This window comes from Chlamydomonas reinhardtii, chromosome 13 (assembly GCF_000002595.2).
Source record: "Chlamydomonas reinhardtii strain CC-503 cw92 mt+ chromosome 13, whole genome shotgun sequence".
Taxonomy (NCBI): Eukaryota; Viridiplantae; Chlorophyta; class Chlorophyceae; order Chlamydomonadales; family Chlamydomonadaceae; genus Chlamydomonas; species Chlamydomonas reinhardtii.
The window spans coordinates 2,341,688-2,360,301 of NC_057016.1; the positions used below are offsets into that span (position 1 = coordinate 2,341,688).

Here is an 18,614-nt window from a genome sequence, read left to right on the forward strand (position 1 = left end):
ATACTACGCCGGAAGAGGTTGTCGGGCTGGCAAGCAGGGAAAGGGGGAAAATCAAGAGCCACATACTGTGCTGTGCTATGCCAGTCATATCAAATGGATTCGCAGCATTTTGGGCGCGTTGGGGTGGTATGGGCGCATGTCAACTACTGCTGCAGAACCATACCGGCAGCTCAGTCCGGGCTGGCCGTGACCATCTGCTCAGCAGCTTCCCACACTGGCAACGCTAAGCGTAACACAAGCAGTCAAGCATCAGAGGTCCAGTCCCCGGCTAGCAACTACCTACCAACCACACAGCATACGCTGTACTAATGTGTAGCGAAGTGCTTAAGCTCATCACGTCAAATGCCCCTGTGCTGACACAACCGAACTGGCTGTCCCCACTCGTAGCCCCGCAATCCTTCCGCTACACACCGCCGGCGCCCGTGTGTCGTCGCGTGCAATCAATCGAGCCTTTACGGTTGTTTACGGCCTCCGCCAAGCTCACAGCCTACAAGCAGCCGGCCGGCTCTCCCCAGCCATCATGTAACCTTTTGAAGATGGTCCATGTTTGCGTTTCAGTGGGACTTCTGCCCTACCTACACCGATGTCGGCATGCTCATGCCTTCTTCAACGCCGCTGCCTTCTCTGATGCTGCTCCTGCCCCTGCCGCCGCCGCCGCGGCTCCACTGCAGGTGCCAGAGTGCCGCCCCCGCCAGTCCGCCAGCTGGCAGGCGCCGCAGCAGTACGTGACTGCACGGCACCGCACACATGTCTTGCCGCTGCCAGGCGCGACCAACGCGCTCGGGCCGTCCAGCGAGCAGCAGTACGGGTTGCCGCACAGCCTGTGCCCAAACGCCGGCCCAGTGCTGGTGCCGTCCTGTCCTGCACCGGTGCTGCTCCTGCCGGCTCTGCTGCTACCAATGCCTCCGACGGTTCCTGCCGCCGCCGCCGCCGCTGCCGCAACCGCCTGCGAGGCCATCAGGTCATGCAGCCCCGCCCGTACCTCGCCTGGAGACAGCAGCCACGGGTAACGCGGCCGCACAGCGCCTCGCCACTCCGACATCAGCCTTGCTTCGATGGCGCTGGCAAGCACTGAGCCGCCGTCCTCGCAGCCTGCTGGCCCGCGCGCTTCCGTGCTGCTGTCCGCCGCGGACGCAGCGTTCCCCACCCGCTTCGCAACCTCTTCCTTCGCTTTCACAGCTGCCGAGTCCAGGTAATCCGCAATGTCCTGCCGCCCATGCAACAGCGCCAGGCGCTGCACCGGCAGCGGCTCCAGGTGCTGCAACATTAGCTCGGGCGGTGGCGGCTGCTGCGCCGCGTTGCCGCTGCTGCCCGCCGCGTCTTGCAACTGGCCGTCCCGCTGCTGCTCCTCCTCCTCCTCCCCTTCCTTTTTATGCTGCTGCTGGTACTGCTGCTCCTTCGCCATACGTTCTGCCCAGGCTTTGGTGGCGTCGTACGCCCTCCCCGGGAAGCGCGCCCAATAGGACTGAAGCAGGTCCAACGCCGCCGCCTGCTGCCAAGCCGGGCAGCACATGAACAGCAGCACTGGTGCCTCCGTTGTCAGCACGTCCGCAATGTGGTGCATGCTGTTAGCAAGCAGGTCAGTCTGCTGCACGCCCTCCCACCACGCCGCCTCCGGCCGCGGGCTGTGCACTTCCTTGCCGGCCGCGGCTCCTGCACCAGAACCCGTGCCGCCGTCATCCACAGTCGTTGGGCGCTCCTCGCGCCAGAGCACATCCATCAGCAGCCGCCCCACCAGGACCGCTTGCGACAGATTGCGCTCGGGGCGCGCCGTCGCGAAGTCCGCCACGGCTGCCTCCGTTGCCCGTGCCAGCGACGGAAGCCAGAGGTGCACCGCAAAGCTCGTGAGCAGCTGCTGCTGCCAGTCCGCTGGGGAGCCGGCAGCTGGCATGCCGCCTGTCGCTGCCATCCAGGCGATGGAGCACTGGGAGGGCGTGGCACTACTGTCCTGCGCAACCACCCACTCCAGCACCAAGTTGAGGCACAGCGGTGCGGGAGCTACGGCTGTGATATCGGTGGCTGCTAGCTGCCCTTGCTGCTGTTGCCCCCTCGCTTGCTGCTGCCCCTCCCGCTGCTCCTGTGCCCGCTCACGCAGCGCCCGCACGTCCGCAACCTGCTCCAGCAGTGCGGCAAGGTAGGCACACAGGTAGCCCCCGGCGCCGCATTCTGCAGCCGCACACATGCCCGGCTTCGCGGCGAGCAAAACATGATCAACGGCCGTGTCACCCCCCTGCAGCCGCCGAGCTGCTGCGCCCAGCGTGGCAATCAGCGACACCGCCTGCTGCACGGGCCCGCGCGCCAGCACTGCGGGCCACACGCCCGAGTAGCGCAGCACGCAGTTCACGACATGCAATAACGTGCAGGCGCTGCTCGGCCCATCGCAGGCCTGCTGCCACGCCTGCGGCGCGCGAAGGCACCGCTCCACGGCCGGCAGCATTCCTGCGTCCAGCGCGCAGCGCAGGCTGTAGCTGGGGTCCCTCCCGCACGCCAGGCTGGCTGCCGCCTTCGCTGCTACGGCCGCGGAAACGCCACTGCCGGCGGTTCCCGCCTCCGCCTCCTGCACCTGCGCCGTTTCCGGCGGCCAGTCCACGCTCGCCGCGACCACGGAAGCTGCATCCGTCACCTCAGCAGCCCACCCCGCCGGCGGCCGCGCGCTCAGCTGCAGCCGCAGCAGCATCCCTGCGTCCCGCGAAAGCTCGTGTTGCTGAACAAGCATGGACGGCTCCTGCGCCACCAGCCGCCACCAGCCCGGCAGCAGCTCCGCCGCCCGCCGGGGCTGCAGCTCCGTCAGCAGCCGGGCCATCACCAAAGCGATGGCGCACATGTCAAACATGTGGCTCTTGCTGTCGCACGCCAAGCCGCACCAGACTTCTCGCAGCAGGGCGTACGCGTGTAGCGCGCTGAACGGCGCTGCCACGTCGGCCAGTGCTGCTTGCGTGGCTGCGGCTGACGATGACGACCCTGCCGCGGCTGCCACCGCCTGTTGCTGCAGCACCGGTTGCCGGTGTGGGCTGTCCGGCGCCGGGCGGTCGTAGCCAACGGGCGGCTGAGCGACGGCCAGGTCGCAGGGGCCGCTGACAGTCGCCTGGAGCACGACAGCAAGCACCTGCAAGGCGGCGACACGGCAAACCAAACATAACACGGTTTGGGAGCCTAAGCAACTTCAGGCTTGGGGTCCCCTTCCAAGTTCCAGCCTTGCCGCCAGCCAGTTACGCACCTGAGGAGTAACAGTTGCCATGACAGAGAATGCGGCCTGCCGCAACTGCATGGGCAGTACCAGCGTCGGCGGCAGCCCGTGCCACAGCTGTGACCCGGCAGGTGCCAAGCTCTGCCCAGTGCTGCCATCGCTGGCCCCTTGCCGTACGGTCATGGCTGCGCACAGGCCCGCCCACGCCACGAAGAGCTGCACGCAGGGGCCGGCGAGCAGCGGCCGCAGCTGCTTGAGCAGGTCGAACTGGTCCGGGTTGTGTGTGCGCCCAGCCAGTGCGTCATGGTTGCGTGGCCTTGGGTACACTTCTGTGTAGCCGAGGCCATTCATCAGACACGGCAGCGTTTCGGACATGAATGCTGCTGCTGCCGCCACGTGCTTCCACATCTCAGCGATCGGGTCCGCCGCCGTGCCTGCTGCTACGCCTGCTGCCGCGCCTGTTGCTGCGCCTGCGCCTGCGCCCGCCGACGCAGCCTGGGTGGTCTGGGCGGCGTGCAGCAGCGCCCGGGCGGCGTGCTCGAGCAGCTGCGTGTGCGCCAGCGCCTCGACCAGCTCCAGCTTCAGGCCAGCGTCCGGGCTCTTACCCACGCAGGAGGCAACCTCGAAAAGAGTTTGAAGCACCAGCACGAGTAGCCCCAGCTTGGTTTTGCCCGGCGTCGCGCCGCGGTGAGCAGCGGCGGCGCCGCGGGTGGGCAGCAGCATGCACGAACACAACCGCGAGTAAACCGCCAGCGTGTCTGCTCTGAGCAATGCGCGGACCAGCCGGTCAGCGGCCGGGCCGCCTTGCTGGCTTGTGAGGCGATATAATTTCTCTAGTGTCACTTCCAGTACCCAGGCACCTGAGGCATGCAAAACGTCAGCGGCGAGCGCGCGTGCGGCCCAAGCATGAGCAGCCACAATGCCGCTCAGGATTGTGGTGCTGCCGATTAAGGCCAGGTCTGCTGATTTGAGTGCATCGTCCAGGTCCTCGAGGCGCGCGGAATTTAGCTCTGCGTCCTCGCGTAAACCAGGAAAATACCGCAGCCCTTCTCGGAGGCGTACTTCAAGGGTTGCAGCACCGCGAGGCCGTCGAGGTGGCATTTTTATCATAATGGCTCGCAACACAAGGCGTGCAAGTTGCAGGATGTAACGAGTTGTGAAAACCATTGCTGTTGCGGGACACGAACCCTGACACGAACTGTCAACTCCACTAGCGGACCGCCATGCGATCCATGGGGCGTGCCCCCAAGGGAGTCAAGTGACATGGGATGTAACATACAGCGGTGTTTGGCTGAGTGACGGAGGGTGCACCAGGGAGCAGGGCTGTTGAGTAGAGGTGACGGAGGGCGGATTCAGCAGATGCGTAGCGTCCATAGGCGGTGGGGGTGAACACGCAGGCGTAGGAGAGGCGAAGCAGGGCTGGTTTCGAAGAGCCTAAGGCACGAGGTGGGCGGGACCAAGCAACACAGCTGAAACACCGGTTTACACAGCAGACAGCACAGGGCTACCCAGAGCGAGTGGCAAAGGCCAAGTCCGAACAGCGGAGGCAAGGCACCGCAGCCGGTTGCTGGCACACGTAACAGCAGGTGCATGCCACGGCCACACACGACTCTGCCACCCAAGTGCCGGCCTAGGTTCTGCGCTCCCAAGCGTGGTGCCAATTGCAGAAGCACACTTGGTCGCAGATCTGTCGTATGGCTACAGCACATCATGTTTTATGCCGGGTTCCCAATTGGAGGAAGCCGCAAGACAGGCAGAGAACAAAGCGTGAGACATCTGTCATCAACGGGCACTTGTGAATATAAAGCAGGTGCAAAACTCGCAGCACGCGCCTTGAAATGGATCAGTCCCTAGTAACGCCAAAGGCAGATGCACCCTGAATACCAGCCCGCCCCCCCCAATGACATGCCACGTGTCCCGCTTGAAAAGCCGCTCACAGATCACGCACATCACTTGGAGGCACCGCTGTCCTCCAGCTCGCTGGAGTTGCCACCGCTGAGCAGCTCGATGTCGTTGTTGGTGATCTGCGGCGCGACGCCCTGGAACAGCCGGCGGCGGGGCGGCGGTGCACCCACGGGCTGCTGCACTTCGCTGGCGCCACGCTGCTGGGCCAGGGCCGGGGCAGCAGGGGGCGCGTACGCAGCCGGCGGGGCCTGCTGCACCTGCTGCATGAGCACGTCGCCGTTGGAGTCGCGGTGCAGGTCCTCGTGCTGCGCACCTGCCGCCGCTCCGGGCACAACCGCCGCCGCCGCCGCACCAACGGCCGGTGCCACAGGTGCCGCAGCCGCCACCATGCCAGGCGCACCGCCAGCTAGAGCAGCCGCAGCACCGTGGCGGAGAGGGCGGCCTGGGGCTGAGCGGCCGCGGCAGGAGTGGGGGCCGCCGGGGCACCCCACCGTTGGCGTCGCCGCCAGCGGCGTATGCGCCGCCAGCGGTGAGGCCGCCGCGGCCCAGCACGTTGGCGTTGTCCGCCGCCGAGGCCGCGTTGGAGTCCGTGCGGGCGGCCTCCATGTTGTACCCATAGTGCAGGGTGGCGAACACAGCGGGCTTGTTGTCCAGCGGCGCATGTAGACGGCCATCACCTGAGGAGCAGTCAACGTGTCATGCAGCATGTGTAGATGAAAGTTAGTGGCAGTGTGGGATGGATCAAAGGTGGACAAGGCGCCTATTTGAGGGGAACAGAGCTATGCAACAAGTGCCTCGTGAACACATTCCAGCCAGGCAGAAGTACCCCACAGGAACGTGTGCGCTCGTGAGTCACATCACAGCCCTGGCCTATCGAAGACATACGCACCTCGTTCAGGTCGTTGAGCTTGATGCCGGCCGTATACTTTAGGCTCAGCTGCTGGGTGGCGTCCGTCATGGCCTCCGCCGTGCCGTCGCCGCCGTCCGCCTGGTTCACGATGTTGATGAGCACCGAGTAGAACTCGGCCGTGGGCAGGGGGTTGCTCACCAGCACGCGCGCCATGGACGCCATCATGTTCACCTCAAACTCGGCGCCGGTGCGCAGGTTGGTGGCGTCGGCCTGCAGGAACAGCGTGTCGGCCATGTCGCCCTTGCACTTGAGGCACTGCACAACCTCATCGGGCGCCTCGTGTGGGGGCGGGATGATCCCGCTGGGGTGCACGCCGTTGTCGGCCTGGCACCGGCACTCCGGGTCCTTGCACCTGCAGGATGTAGGGCCAGTTGGAGAGCATAGATGAGCGCGGTGCTGGGGCAAGTGCTGAAGCGGCCGCAAATCTAAGCAGGCAACCCCGGGTGTGAGCATTGCGCGTGTGGAATGCAAAGGTATGGCAGGCGCGATAACACGCAACTTACACGTAGGACCGGTAGATGCTCTTGGACCTGTCCAAGAGCAATGGCGCTGCGGTTCGACGTGGGGGCGAAGAGGATGCACGGCACGGGCGACGGTTCCTTCAGCATGAAACCCGCGAGACCGGCGAAGCGGGGCACGCCAGACTGGGCGTCTGGAGGGAGGGCGTCGCCGTTCGCCTGGGCAATTGCGCCGAAGCGAGCCTGGAACACGAACTTGAACGAATGAGGCAGCATAACGCAGTTGCGCCTGTGGAAGAACAAAGGGCAAATTGGTCAGCGTCTTTCCAGAGCAATTTGGCAAATTAGCGTATACACGGCCAACGCGCATCACAGCATCACTGTGTGTCCGTTCAAGGATGCCGTGTCCGTGTCCGTTCAAGGATGCCGTTCAAGGATGCGTTAAACTTACCTCGCCTCCCGGCCGGGCTGCCCGAATTGCCACGCTTGCCACCACCGCTCCGCAGCAGTCCCGGGGAGCCCGGCTGCAGAGGTACGTTCAAACTCTGCATGATGGCAGAGGCTACGTATTGGTTACAGCAAAAGAGTCGTGCCTCGCAGGCGAACTGGTGGACTGGAGGTTCGCTTGGCGAGGTGCGCGCATTTATTGTTGATACCTGCAAAAAGCTGCGGCGTCGTGAACTTGGCCTCAGAACACGGCCTGGCGTGTCTTTTCGGCCTTCAATTTTGGCCTGTGTGGTCTTTTGCAGGACCACAATAACATGCGACTGTGCATCCATATTGCGATCCTGAGTATGTCTGAGAAGCAATTGCGGGACTCAGCTGGGGCGGGCAACGGGGTTTCGCCGAGGACAGGTTGGATCCTCCTTGGAGCCGCAGATGCACGCTGTACCGAGAGAAAAATAGGGAGCATCATCACTTTGAAAGCACAGGTTTCCACAGAGCGCACCAGGCACGTATGATATGGCTGTGGTTTCACATGGTTTCACGCACACACGGGCACTGTATAGGACGCGGCCAGCCTGCAGTTCGCGCAGCAGGAGCAGCCGTCCGCGGTCACCATCAGCTGGTTGAAGGGGCATGGTTTGGGGCATGCGCCCTGCGCACGCAAGGACTCACATGAACCCTACCGCTACGCAGTACCCCGGCTTGCCCCCAGTGCTCGTATCTTCCTTCTTTTCGACAGAAATTTGCCCAAAAATGCCTCCGGCGGAAGAAATTTTTGATTCTTGTGGCCAAAAATCTGTGGAAACGCTTCAGGTTTGGAGGGGTCTTTCTGAGATTCGCAGAAGACATTTTAGGGCGTTTCTGTCACTTGTCCGGGCCCAAGGCAAGGGTGACTGAGGTTCCCCAGGAAACACCTACCGCTACGCAGTACTCCGGCTTGCCCCTCCCCCCTCAGGGCGCTCCATGCCGTGCGCCCCGGAATGTGGTGTGGGGATGGGGTGGGGTGGGATGGACTGGCGGATGGTGGAAGTATCATATAGGTCTGCTGGGGGCTGCGAGCAGCCATACTACCGGTCATGATATTGCCTTCGGTAGCTCAGGGCGCCGCGGGCTGGGGGTGGGTAAGTGAGCGGGGATGGGGGCTCGGACTCAGCGGGGGCACGGACTCAGGGCGTGGTGGAAGCCAGCGAGAAGCGGGCGAGAGTAACGCCGATGTGCCGGGTGATGTGCGAGCAGAATACAGAACGCGGCATTCGTCATTACGGGGAAACTAAAACAGGTAGCGCAAACCTTTTGCGCCTCGCGCTTTCGCGCGCAATTTCCGGGATCCTCCAACGCGTCGATTCCTCCGTCTTGCGTCCTTCCGTGCCGGGAGCCTTGATTATCGATACAATTTGTGATATATTGTATGTTGCGCTGGAGCTCTAATGCAAACGCTGCGCTTGTGCGTTTGCCCCGCTCTGGCATAGGGCTTGCGTTTTCATAAAGTTACGCTTTGCAATACATACATAGAAAGGCGCATTATTTGCACGACAAATTTCGCTGCGCTCGGGTTTCAAGGTTATAACTCAACTCAAAACCTCCCCGCTCCGCAGCGCGATGGCTCGCCCTTTGTGGGGATTTTCCGCTTGCGGTCGTGGTGTAACAGGGGAAGTGCGCAGGTGAAGCTTCAGCGTGGGAGACATTTTTCGGCCCACGGGCAACATCGCTCCGCTGGGTTGCTGCGGCGTTGCGCGCTCGCGCTGCGCTTCCTGCCCTTGCATGTGCGTGCACTGCACTTGCTATGCGACGTTGGCTATGGTGGGGGCTGGGGGCGAGGTTCAGGCGCATCGCAGCAGCACGGTTGCGGAGTGTTGCAACGAGCACGTACGCGTCGTCCAGTCGTTGTGTGCATGCCCATGAACACCAGCAGCAGCCACACTACCGCGTCGAAGAAGCAATCTCCTACAATGTAGGGCACTGGCCACCGCATCAATACATTGGCGGCCAGGACAGCGTCCAGTTCTGGGCAAGGCGACATTGTTCGGCTTTGGCTTCGGCTTTGGCTTTGGCTTGGCTTGGCGTGTGGCTTTTTGGCTTTGGCTTGGCTTGGCTTTGATTTCGACGCTTGCCTGCAAATGCTGATGGCTCCTCATCAAGGGCCTCGGTCGGAGGTGCGCTTTTTCTACCAGTTTTTCTGTGCTGCGTATTTCCACACGTTTCTTGCCTTGGCAAATAGACCTAAGCTGCCGCTATTTGCATACAGTCGAAATGAAAAACAGAGAACAACCCTAATGTATGGTTCTGGTCGAGGACTAAGGCTGTCGCCCCCCTTTGGGGGGCGAGCCAACTGGAATAACCGGGAGGGCCCCGCTGCGGGAACTCGATGCGACCGCAATGGCTATTGCCCCTCCCCCTTCGGGGGAAGGGGCAAGCCAACTGTATTGTCCAGGAAACTGTATTGTCCAGGAAACTGTATTGTCCTGCTGGCACCGTGGGGGCACACCAAGATAGGGCAGCCTTCAGCCTTCTACTAGGGGAGTCATTACGTGGGTGGGTGAGCGTGATGAGCGTGGGAGAGGGCGCTGGGGTTTCGCGTGGGGATGGGCCACGTTTTGCCATGGAGCCATAGAGCCGGTGCTTTTTCAGCAACGAAGGCAACAGACCGCACGCTGTAACAGGGGCACATACATCCCGTGCGGTGGAATATTTTGCTGTGCCGGATGAGCCGAAACGTGGGCTGAGGGCAACAGCAACCTCACCCTGCACGCTGTGACAGCGGCACATGCGGTGCGGCGGAATATTTTGCTGTGCCGGAGCCGGAATGTGGGCTGGGGGCAACAGCAACCTCACCCCGCATACTGTAGCAGTGGCACATGCGGTGCGGCGGAATATTTTGCTGTGCCGGAGCCGGAATGTGGGCTGGGGGCAACCGCACCCGCATTTGGCACGCTGCAACAGGACAAGCTTGTTCGCCATTGCACCAGATGCCCAGTACCAGCCATGTGTACCAAGCTGTGTGTTTGTGTATGTGGAGTTTCTGTTTTGAGATGGATGCACGGCACGAATGGGGGATTGAGAGATTGCTGACACGGCCTGCCACACCCCTGGCTTGACACGAACCGTGCATAGGTCGGGGGCGGAGCCCCCGGAAAATTTTTGGGATGAAAGATGCGGCGGCAGCGGGTTGAAAATTAAAGATGCCCTATTTCAGCAATCTGCCACTTGCCTTCTTAAGATACGAGCACTGGTTGCATTCCACGCCAGGCCCGTGTGCAAATGCAGGTTCATCTGGGCAGAAGGAGGCGCGTGGCTCACACGCCACGACTTATAGCTAATCACATGCTTGACATCCATGTTACAAGTCGTGTAAGCTTGGTCCACCCATCCGCCGCCAAGGGCGTGAAGGCGCTGAGCCCTTTGACTGCATTTGCGCTCCTTGCCATCCTCAAATTGCTTCGAGCTACAGTTTCCCCTGGCATGCTCTGCAGCCGAACTTGCCCACATTCATTTGCAGGCACCACCGTCTCACCCCCGTCTCTCGACACCTGCGAAGGCCATGCAAAACAAAGACTGTAAGCAAGGTTGACAAAAAGCTACTGCCCCAGAGGCGAACGCCGCGTCAGAACAAGCCGCTTGACATGAAAACCAACCAACAACACGCCACATCTTGCGACAAATGCACGCGCGTATCTCTATCTACCGTACCTGCAGCCAAATCACCAGACGCTTCGAGGCATTTGGCTTGCTGCCGTTTCCGCAGCCCGCCGCAACCAATTTCGACACACAAACCGCAAACGTACATACTTTTGCCACGTGCGGCTGTACGCGTGGCTTGAAGAGAACACAAAACATAAGAATTTCTTAACCTCCACATAGGCAGTTTAAAGAGGTGCCGCCGTGGATTCTTGCAGACTGACCGCCTGCGCCCCTACCCCGCCTGCCGTTGCGGGGGCAAACGGGTCGTGTGACGGCCCGTCAGCCTACCTCGCATGCGGCAGTTGCAGTTTGCCGTTGGAAACAAACACGTAAGCCGACGCCCCACACACCGTCTTCGACGATCAGCCGACCAGGACCCAGCGCATGCGCTCATTGCCTGAGCGCAGCCACGGTAGCATCAACCCGCGGAGGCACTGCAGCCGCTCGCGCCGGCAAGTGTCTCCTGGATGCCGGCCCCTACACCAAACAAAGGCGCCATGCACGCAAGCATGCACGCACCACCACACACCCTGATACCGGTACAAGCGTATGTGCGCCGAACTGCTGGCGGCGTGTGTGTGTGTGTGTTTGCAAACATGTGTGGTGATCTCCAGCAACCCGTGCCGCGCTACCGGCAGCCGCACCGGGCTACCTATCATCTGGCACGCGCCCCCCTCGTGCGTCACACCCACACCGTCAACCAAAACAAATCATGCCAAAACAAATCATGGAGACAAGAACTGGAGGGCGCGACACGCTCCGAGAATGTACAGACACCCAACTAAAGGACGCGCTTGCACCCGCCGAAGCAACCTCCTAGGGCATTGCTTGAACTAATCCACGACTAGGACCGCTGGACTTGCGACACCCGCCATCACCCTACTATATTTGGGCACACGTCTCTAGTTCTCCGGTTCTTAGATTGTGCCGCAGCTTTCTGCCCTCCCATCATACGCACGGGCGGCCACGTTGGTGCAACCGCAGCAGTCGCCCGCACCTCACAAGCTGCCCACCTGTTCACTGCGCATTGCCATGCCGCGCGGCGGGGCGCACCGCCGTGGCTACAACCAGCAACTGACACCTCCAAACCCACATTACCCCCGCCCCGCAACTTTTCTCCATCATCCAACCATCCACATGAACCGCCACCACCATCCATGTCAATAGATAACACCCATATATAGATCTACGCTCGCGCACGTGCGCGCGTGGGCGACAACACCACCAGCCACACTAGCTCTAGCACCGCCGCCGCTCCAAACATCACAGCTGTCCGGGCCAACAGCCGTCCACTGCCATGGTGCGTGGCCCGCCGCTTCCTCTTGCGGCCCGCCCGCAGAGGCTCGTCGTCTTCCTCCCCGAGGTCGGGCATGATCACTCAGCACGCCTCCTCAACGCACACCGCGTGCTGCCCAAAATTCCACCAGCAATCGCTGCTTGCCGAAGTGTCGGCCGCGCTGACCGCCGGTGCCGGCTAGGGGCTGCTGCGCTCAGAGCGGCAGCTGAAACATGCTGACAGTGCTACGCCCACACGCGCGGCCTTCCGCACCCAGGCGCAAGAGCTCTCGTTTGCACCGCCCAACTGCTACGCTACCGCCAGCAGAGCTCCAAAGTAGCCCCCTCGTTCGCATTGGTTGTGTTGTGTTCAATGCCGTGTACGGTTTGCGACATGTAAAACAGAAAGGACCAATGCCAGTTGACGCATTCACCAGTGGACTAAACCAAATAGTCTCAACGCCCGGGCCCGCTAGCCGATCCCCGCTTTTAAGCTGAGGGCAATGTAAAGAATATCCCAAATTTCCCATTCCAGCAAACAAAGTTAACCTGTTCAGCAAGTGGTCCTGGCCGGCACGCAGACAGCCGCACAACCAGCTACTGTCAATCCCAAATACGCATGCAACCCGACAAGGCAATGCCGTGCTATGCAAATGGGCAGTAACTGCCCAGGCCTTGCAAGTGCTGTGCGGACGCAAGGCGGTCGCCATCGTGAGCGCCGCCGGTCGTCCGCACCTCCCTGGCAACGAACACGCGACCCACAAGCACGAGGACCTGAAGGAGTACGCCAACACGCGACCCCTCCTTGCACTAACATCATGTTGCTCTAATGCCAGCCGCTAGAGCCACTCCGCATGCACCTCGTGCCGCCTTGCGGGCCAACGCTCAGGGATCCAGCAAAGTCTCAAAGCTTCCTTTTTTGTCCGAAGTTGTGAACACCCAACAGCAAACACCTGCACACTGCCCCGGAACAGTTAACGTCAACAACCTTCCATCAAAACTGGCATTGCAACCTCACACACGTCTCAGTCCCACCAACAAACTTGCCACCAGGCTTGTCACTATCAGCGCCACGTTGACGTGTATCAAACTCGCAGCCAAGGGCCATCAAAGTCATACCAGTTCACACCGCCGCATGCAAACAGGTCTCCGACAACCAAGCCACAATCTCCGCATGTCTTCCGCCCACGGCTAATGGCTGGTGCAAATATCTAAAGGACAAATATCTGAATGCGCGCCTAGCGTATGCCGCGCCATGCGGTTGCCTCGCTTATGAGGCTGGCTTTGCCCTCCCAAGCCAAATACGCAGACCCACCCGGTCAGCACAGGTGTCAATACTGAACCAGCACCCAAAAGATTTTGTGAAGAACTATGAAATATACCACATCGCCTGCCTTCCGTAGCAGTCGGCCATGCCGGCGCGTTGACACCAACGTGTCGCGCCTTAGACAGATGTCTAAAATGGATCGACCACTCTCGCAGCCTGCACGTCATCGGCAAACGTTTTGCAGTCTCTCTCCCAAAGCCGAACCCCTACTGCGGCAAAAGGTGTGGCATGTGACCAAACAAAGCGTCCTATGCGTATGGCATCTTATATCAGGGCAGTGCGTGTGCTGGTACCAGAAAACCCGTTTGGGGGCAGTTCTGCAATTAATGGGCGGGGGCTGGCTCCCGCCTGACAGTACAGCGGAAGTATGAAGACCGGGTGCCACGTCAATGCGGCGTCGGTTAACCAACAGAAACTGTGTCCCAACCGCGTGACGCTCCTTGCGCCACCACACGCCAGCTTCTCAATAAATCCGGCCTCCAGCTTATACTGGCAGGCCGCGGACGGGATACAGAATACCCGCTGTTCAAATTCTCCGCGAGTCACCATCAACAATCATTCAAACTCGTCCACTGCCTGTACCCTCATTTCAGGAGTCCACGCCCAGAGCAGGAGGCAGCTCGAGGGCTGCGCCCCCAGTGCCCTTGACCGCCCCTACTGTCCATACATCAACATCGTCAGCAGGAACCTCCACACCGGTCTCGATCACAGCGCATGCAAATACATGCCTCAGTAATCCAGCCTGCTAATGCCAATAGCGTGTGGCGTGCAATGAGCCAGCACGCAATCGCATTTTGCAAACCAAGCCAGGCGCCGAAAGCAAAGGAAGGTCGCAGCGCACATATAAATGCTAAAGAGACATGTAGACATGCTATCTAACATGCGCCTGCAACCCGCGCTATCGTTCCGGGCTTGGATGCGAGAAAGCAAATAAAGAAGAGAAGCTCTAGAGCTCTGGCCCTGGCACAGCACATGATGAGTGCTTTTCCTACAATAGGATTGAATGACAACTAAATGCCCCAGCCATAATGAAGTTGCATTTGCGGGTCCACAAAGCCAGCGCCGCCGCCTGCCGCGCCCCCGAACGGTTGCTGCTGCTGCTGCAGCCATGCAGCCGCGGCAGCGCTGACGGCGTTACTTGGAATGGCGGCAGGCGCGCTTACCGCAGACAGAAGACCGGCTGCAGCCAGTTGTTGTTGTTGTTGCTGCTGCAGCTGGTGCTGCTGGTGCTGCATCGCCGCCGCAACAGCCGCCGCGGCGTAGGGTGACGCCTGCCGCTGGCCCTGCCGGTGGTGGTAGTGCTGCATGTGTTGTTGCTGTTGCTGTTGCTGCTGCTGCAGGTGCTGGGCCTGGTGGTGGTACACGCGAGGCTGCGCCACCATGTGTTGCTGCTGCTGCTGCTGCCGGCCCTGCAGCTGGTGCAGTTGCTGGAGCTGCTGCTGCTGTTGCGCCGTCAGCGGCAGCCCTGCCGCCGCGGACCAAGCAAGCGCCGACAACGCGGCCTGCCCGCCACCGCCCGCCGCCATAGAAGACGCCTGCTGCTGCATAGCTGCGGTCAGGCCGTACGGATCCGGCGAAGAGGAGTGGGAAGCGGCCGCCGCCGCGGCCAACATGGCTGCGGTGGACGTGACGTCCGCAGTGGCAGCGCCGCCACTGCCGGGCCAGCCCATGCCGGCGGCGGCGCCGCCGTCGGCCATCGCCGCCAGCATGTCCATTAGCTGCAATTGCTGCTGCTGCTGCTGAGCAGCGGCTGCGGCCGCCGCCAATGCATCATAGCTGCCAGACGCCACCCGTGTGTGCAGGCGCTCGTTCAGGTTCCCGCCGCCGCCGCCCAGGCCCAGCGATGGCGCCGCCGGCGCCAGCGCCGGCGATGCAAGCGTGGCGCGCATGGCGGCGGCGGCGCCGCCATTGTGGCCCAGATGCATCTGCTGCTGCGGCGTAGGCGTGTTGGGTGTGGGCATGAGCGACACGGGCCGGTAGGTGGGCGCCGCGGGGCTGGGCAGGTCCAGCGTCGGCAGCATGGCGGCGGCGGCGGCGTCCAGCATGGGCACAGCCGCCAGCGGGCGCGAGCCCGCGGTGGCGTTGCGCGGGCGCTGCAGCGGCGCGACACTGCCGCCGCCAACACCCACGCTGGCGCTGCCGCTGGCCGAACCCAACCCGCGGTGGCCGGCGTGCTGCGAGGCCGCGGCGGCGGCGGCGGCCGAGGAGGAGGAGACGGACGCGCTGCGGACGCGGTGCAGCATCGACAGCGACTCAGCCTCACCGCCGGGGGCGGGCGGCGCCGCGCCGGCGGCGGCGGCGGCGAAGGCGGCGCCGCGCGACGTCATGCCGCTTGCCGCCAGCGCCTCCGCCACCTCCGCCGCCGTGCCCGCGCCCAGGTGCTCGGCCACGGCACGCACCACGTGCTCCACCAGGTCTGCGGCGTCCGGGCCAGACGAGGAAGAAGGCGGCGGCGGCGGCGGCGGCGCTCCCGCCACCTCGCCGAGGCGCAGCGCCGGCTGCGGGCCACTCTGGACCGAGCCGGAGCCGCCGCCAGCGTCGGCGCCGCTGTTTGCGGCGGCGCGACCGAGGGCGCCCAGGCCGCTGCTAGTGGCGGCGCGGCCGCGGTTGTGACCGGCGTGGGCGCCGCCGTTGAACGGACTGACGGCGGCGGGGCTGCAGACGGCGCCGCCGCGCGGCGGTGGCGGCGGAGGCGCGGCTCCCGCGCCTGCCGCTGCTGCACCCTCTGCCGGCGTCCGGTGGCGCGGCGGCGGCGGGGGCGGCGGCGGCACAATGCTGTTCAGGAAGCGCGCGGCGGCGCCGCTGCCGATGCCGCTTCCGCCGGTGGCGGCATGGGTAGACGCGGCGAGCGCCGCCACCGCGCCTGGCTCCAGAAGCGCGAGGGCGGTGTGTACAAGGCGGGTGACGACGCGGTTGTAGTGCTCCATGACCGACACACGCAGCGCCTCCGCCGCCGCGCGCGCCTCGGCCTCGGACTCCGGCGTGCTCTTGGCGGCGGCGCCGCCGCGCGATGCGCCGCCGCTCTTGCCGTTGCCGTTGCCGTGGCCGGGCGGCGGCGGCGCGATGCTGTCGGCTATGGCCTCTTCGGCCATGGTGCGCAGATTGTGCAGCATCGAGGCGATGTGGTGCACAGCGCTGCAGCCGCTCTCGGCCATCGCAGCCACCAGCTCCTGCGGGGGCGGGCGGGGGCGGCGGGTTGTGGGGGCGGAGGTGGCGGGGAGGTGGACCGACCACATAACAAAAAAGCATGCAACACAGCGGCCGGCGGCAAAACCAGCTCAAATCAGGAAATGGCTCATCCTGCATACCGTACAATGGAGACATCAAAAGATGTCCATGACCGCATGTCGCCACGCACCGGCACCCGGTCCCGCACCTGGTAGTCCTCAGGCGCGAAGTTGAGGAGCTGCTGCAGCAGCTGCGGCGCACTGGCGCCCGTGGCCTGCGCCACAGCCATCAGCATGCGAGCCAGGCGCACGTCGCCGGCGGCGAAAGGCCGCGGCGCGAAGGGCCCGTCCTCGTCACCAGGCACCTCAACGGCCGCAGCAACCGCAGCGGTGCCGTCAGCGGCCTGGGTGGCCCCGGCGTCAGTGGCCTGCCCGCCAGCCTTGCTGTCAGCGCCAAGCGTGGCGGCGGCCTCAGCCTCGGCGGGTTCCGGCATGTCGGCAGTAGCAGCGTCAGCAGCAGTAGCAGCAGCAGCAGCGGGCGCAGCGGGGGCCGAGGCGTCGCTGCAGGCGTCTGAGTCGGCCAGGTTTGAGGATGCTGACCTGGCAGCGGCGGCGCCGCCCGCCTCAGCGACAGCAGCTGTAGCACTGGCGGCGGCGCCAAAGACGGCGTTGTCGGCGGGGCTGTAGCGCGACAGCTGCTCGGCATCGGAACCGACATCCTCGCCAATCATCAACACGGCCTCGCCACTGTCCTCGAAGGCCTCAGTCATGCCGTTGCGCGACAGCACCGAGCCCGCGTTGAACACGGCCACAACCCCGCCGCAGGCGCCGCCGCCAGCCGCAGCTCCGGCGGCGGAGGCGGGGGCGGGGGAGGCGGCGCTGGGCGGCAGCATCAGGCCGGCGAGGGCGCGCGGCGGGGGCACGTCGCTCCAGCCGCTGCGGCTGATGGCGTTGTCGTCGCAGCAGGTGGTGTTGGTGGTGTCGATGCTGGGCGCGCCGGAGCCGGAGCCGCTGCATTCCGAGCCGTCACGCGACAGCGCGATCAAGCTGCCTGAGCAATCGTTGGCAGGGGCGGCCTGAGCTGTTTCGACCGCGCCGTGCGGCGCCACCGGCCTGAAGACTGCCACGCTTTCGCCGGCTTGGCGAGGCCCCGCAAGCCGAAACAGCTGCTCCGCGCGCTCAAATTCAGAAATGGTCTGCGAGCCTGCAAACGCGACAGGCAGCGGAAACAGGGCCGAGTCTGAGGTTTTTGTGGTAGCCCGCCGAAATGTTCAGTCGAGCCACACGCGCAAAATGAGCGGGTTCTAGGCTAGCAGGCGCAGACAGCGCTGCGCTGTTATAGCTTCGTCTGAACTCAGGTGGGGCCATCGCGGCGCCGGGCGTGCGCATTGATGCGGGCGTCGAAAGTTCTGCTCGCACCTGAACTTAGGGCAGGCGCTGCCGCGTGTCGACTGTAAGCCGGTTAAAGAAAAATGGGGGTCGATCAGATGAGAGCGCGGCGATAGCCAGTCGGTTCGCCGACGACGTCAGAAAGACCGCAACCTTTGGCTTTGCGCGGTGCTTGGGACAAAGTACATTCGGTCCTTCCAGTTCTTTACGCACATACCTTTCCATATGCTTTAGGCTGCGGTCCTGCCTCTCGCTTGACATGGAGAGCGCATTTCCCAGCATTCCCCCGTCAGCGGAGCCCCAAAGCTCCCCAGACATGCTTTGCAGGCCTTTTAGCTATGACGACTTGGTAACGACACCAAAAGGGCCCAGTATCCGGATTTCTTAGCCACCGAGCGCCGTATCACAAACTGGAGTCAAGGCGATAGCACTGCGCCGTAGCTCTATTGATTGATTGGGACTAGAGCACACAACTTGCCGGGCCTTTGCGGAAACTCTAGGCGGGACTGCCTCACTCAGACCGCGACAGGCACGCGTTTTAAAGTGATATACTATAAGACCCTTGCGTGTTGATGTGTAGGTGCTCTGAGCACAGCATAAGCGGTGTCAGGTGTCAGCAGTCAACTGGAGTTTCCTCATGCCTGGGCTGCGAGTTCGCGGCCGTGACTGCGCCAGCGAGTAAGGTTAAATATCAGAAACTAATTCCTTTAATATTCGGCTGCCGGTAGGGCGAAACAGCGCAAGTCAAGTGACTCCGAGACCACGCACGTGGGACCTTCGACGAGCGAGTTCGCAGACTCAAAACGGCCCCTCCCCCCGGCCCCTCCCCCCGGCGCCCAAGCGCCCCGCCTCCACCCGCGCCACGGCCAAG

At 63.1% G+C, this 18,614-nt stretch overlaps 4 protein-coding genes across 4 annotated transcripts; all 4 read right to left on the reverse strand.

Moving 5' to 3' along the window:
• Nucleotides 1-34: 34 nt before the first annotated feature.
• On the reverse strand, nt 35-4,310 carry CHLRE_13g579250v5 (uncharacterized protein). The gene is made up of 2 exons (XM_043069523.1): nt 3,218-4,310; nt 35-3,106 (listed from the first exon to the last, which is right to left on the reverse strand). The coding sequence occupies exons 1-2, from the start codon at nt 3,908-3,910 to the stop codon at nt 596-598; spliced, it is 3,204 nt and encodes a 1,067-aa protein (XP_042917498.1). The 5' UTR covers nt 3,911-4,310; the 3' UTR covers nt 35-595.
• A 347-nt stretch (nt 4,311-4,657) lies between these two features.
• On the reverse strand, nt 4,658-7,230 carry CHLRE_13g579300v5 (uncharacterized protein). Its single transcript, XM_043069524.1, has 5 exons — nt 6,912-7,230; nt 6,717-6,749; nt 6,506-6,551; nt 5,982-6,354; nt 4,658-5,769 (listed from the first exon to the last, which is right to left on the reverse strand). Exons 1-5 carry the CDS (start codon nt 7,009-7,011, stop codon nt 5,137-5,139), a joined length of 1,185 nt encoding a protein of 394 aa, XP_042917499.1. The 5' UTR covers nt 7,012-7,230; the 3' UTR covers nt 4,658-5,136.
• Nucleotides 7,231-10,068: 2,838 nt separating this feature from the next.
• Nucleotides 10,069-13,384, reverse strand: CHLRE_13g579326v5 (uncharacterized protein). Its single transcript, XM_043069525.1, has one exon. It carries the CDS (start codon nt 13,352-13,354, stop codon nt 13,052-13,054), a length of 303 nt encoding a protein of 100 aa, XP_042917500.1. The 5' UTR covers nt 13,355-13,384; the 3' UTR covers nt 10,069-13,051.
• Nucleotides 13,385-13,438: 54 nt separating this feature from the next.
• On the reverse strand, nt 13,439-18,454 carry CHLRE_13g579350v5 (uncharacterized protein). The gene is made up of 4 exons (XM_043069526.1): nt 17,961-18,454; nt 17,774-17,805; nt 16,564-17,558; nt 13,439-16,357 (listed from the first exon to the last, which is right to left on the reverse strand). The coding sequence occupies exons 1-4, from the start codon at nt 18,059-18,061 to the stop codon at nt 14,198-14,200; spliced, it is 3,288 nt and encodes a 1,095-aa protein (XP_042917501.1). The 5' UTR covers nt 18,062-18,454; the 3' UTR covers nt 13,439-14,197.
• Nucleotides 18,455-18,614: the final 160 nt, after the last annotated feature.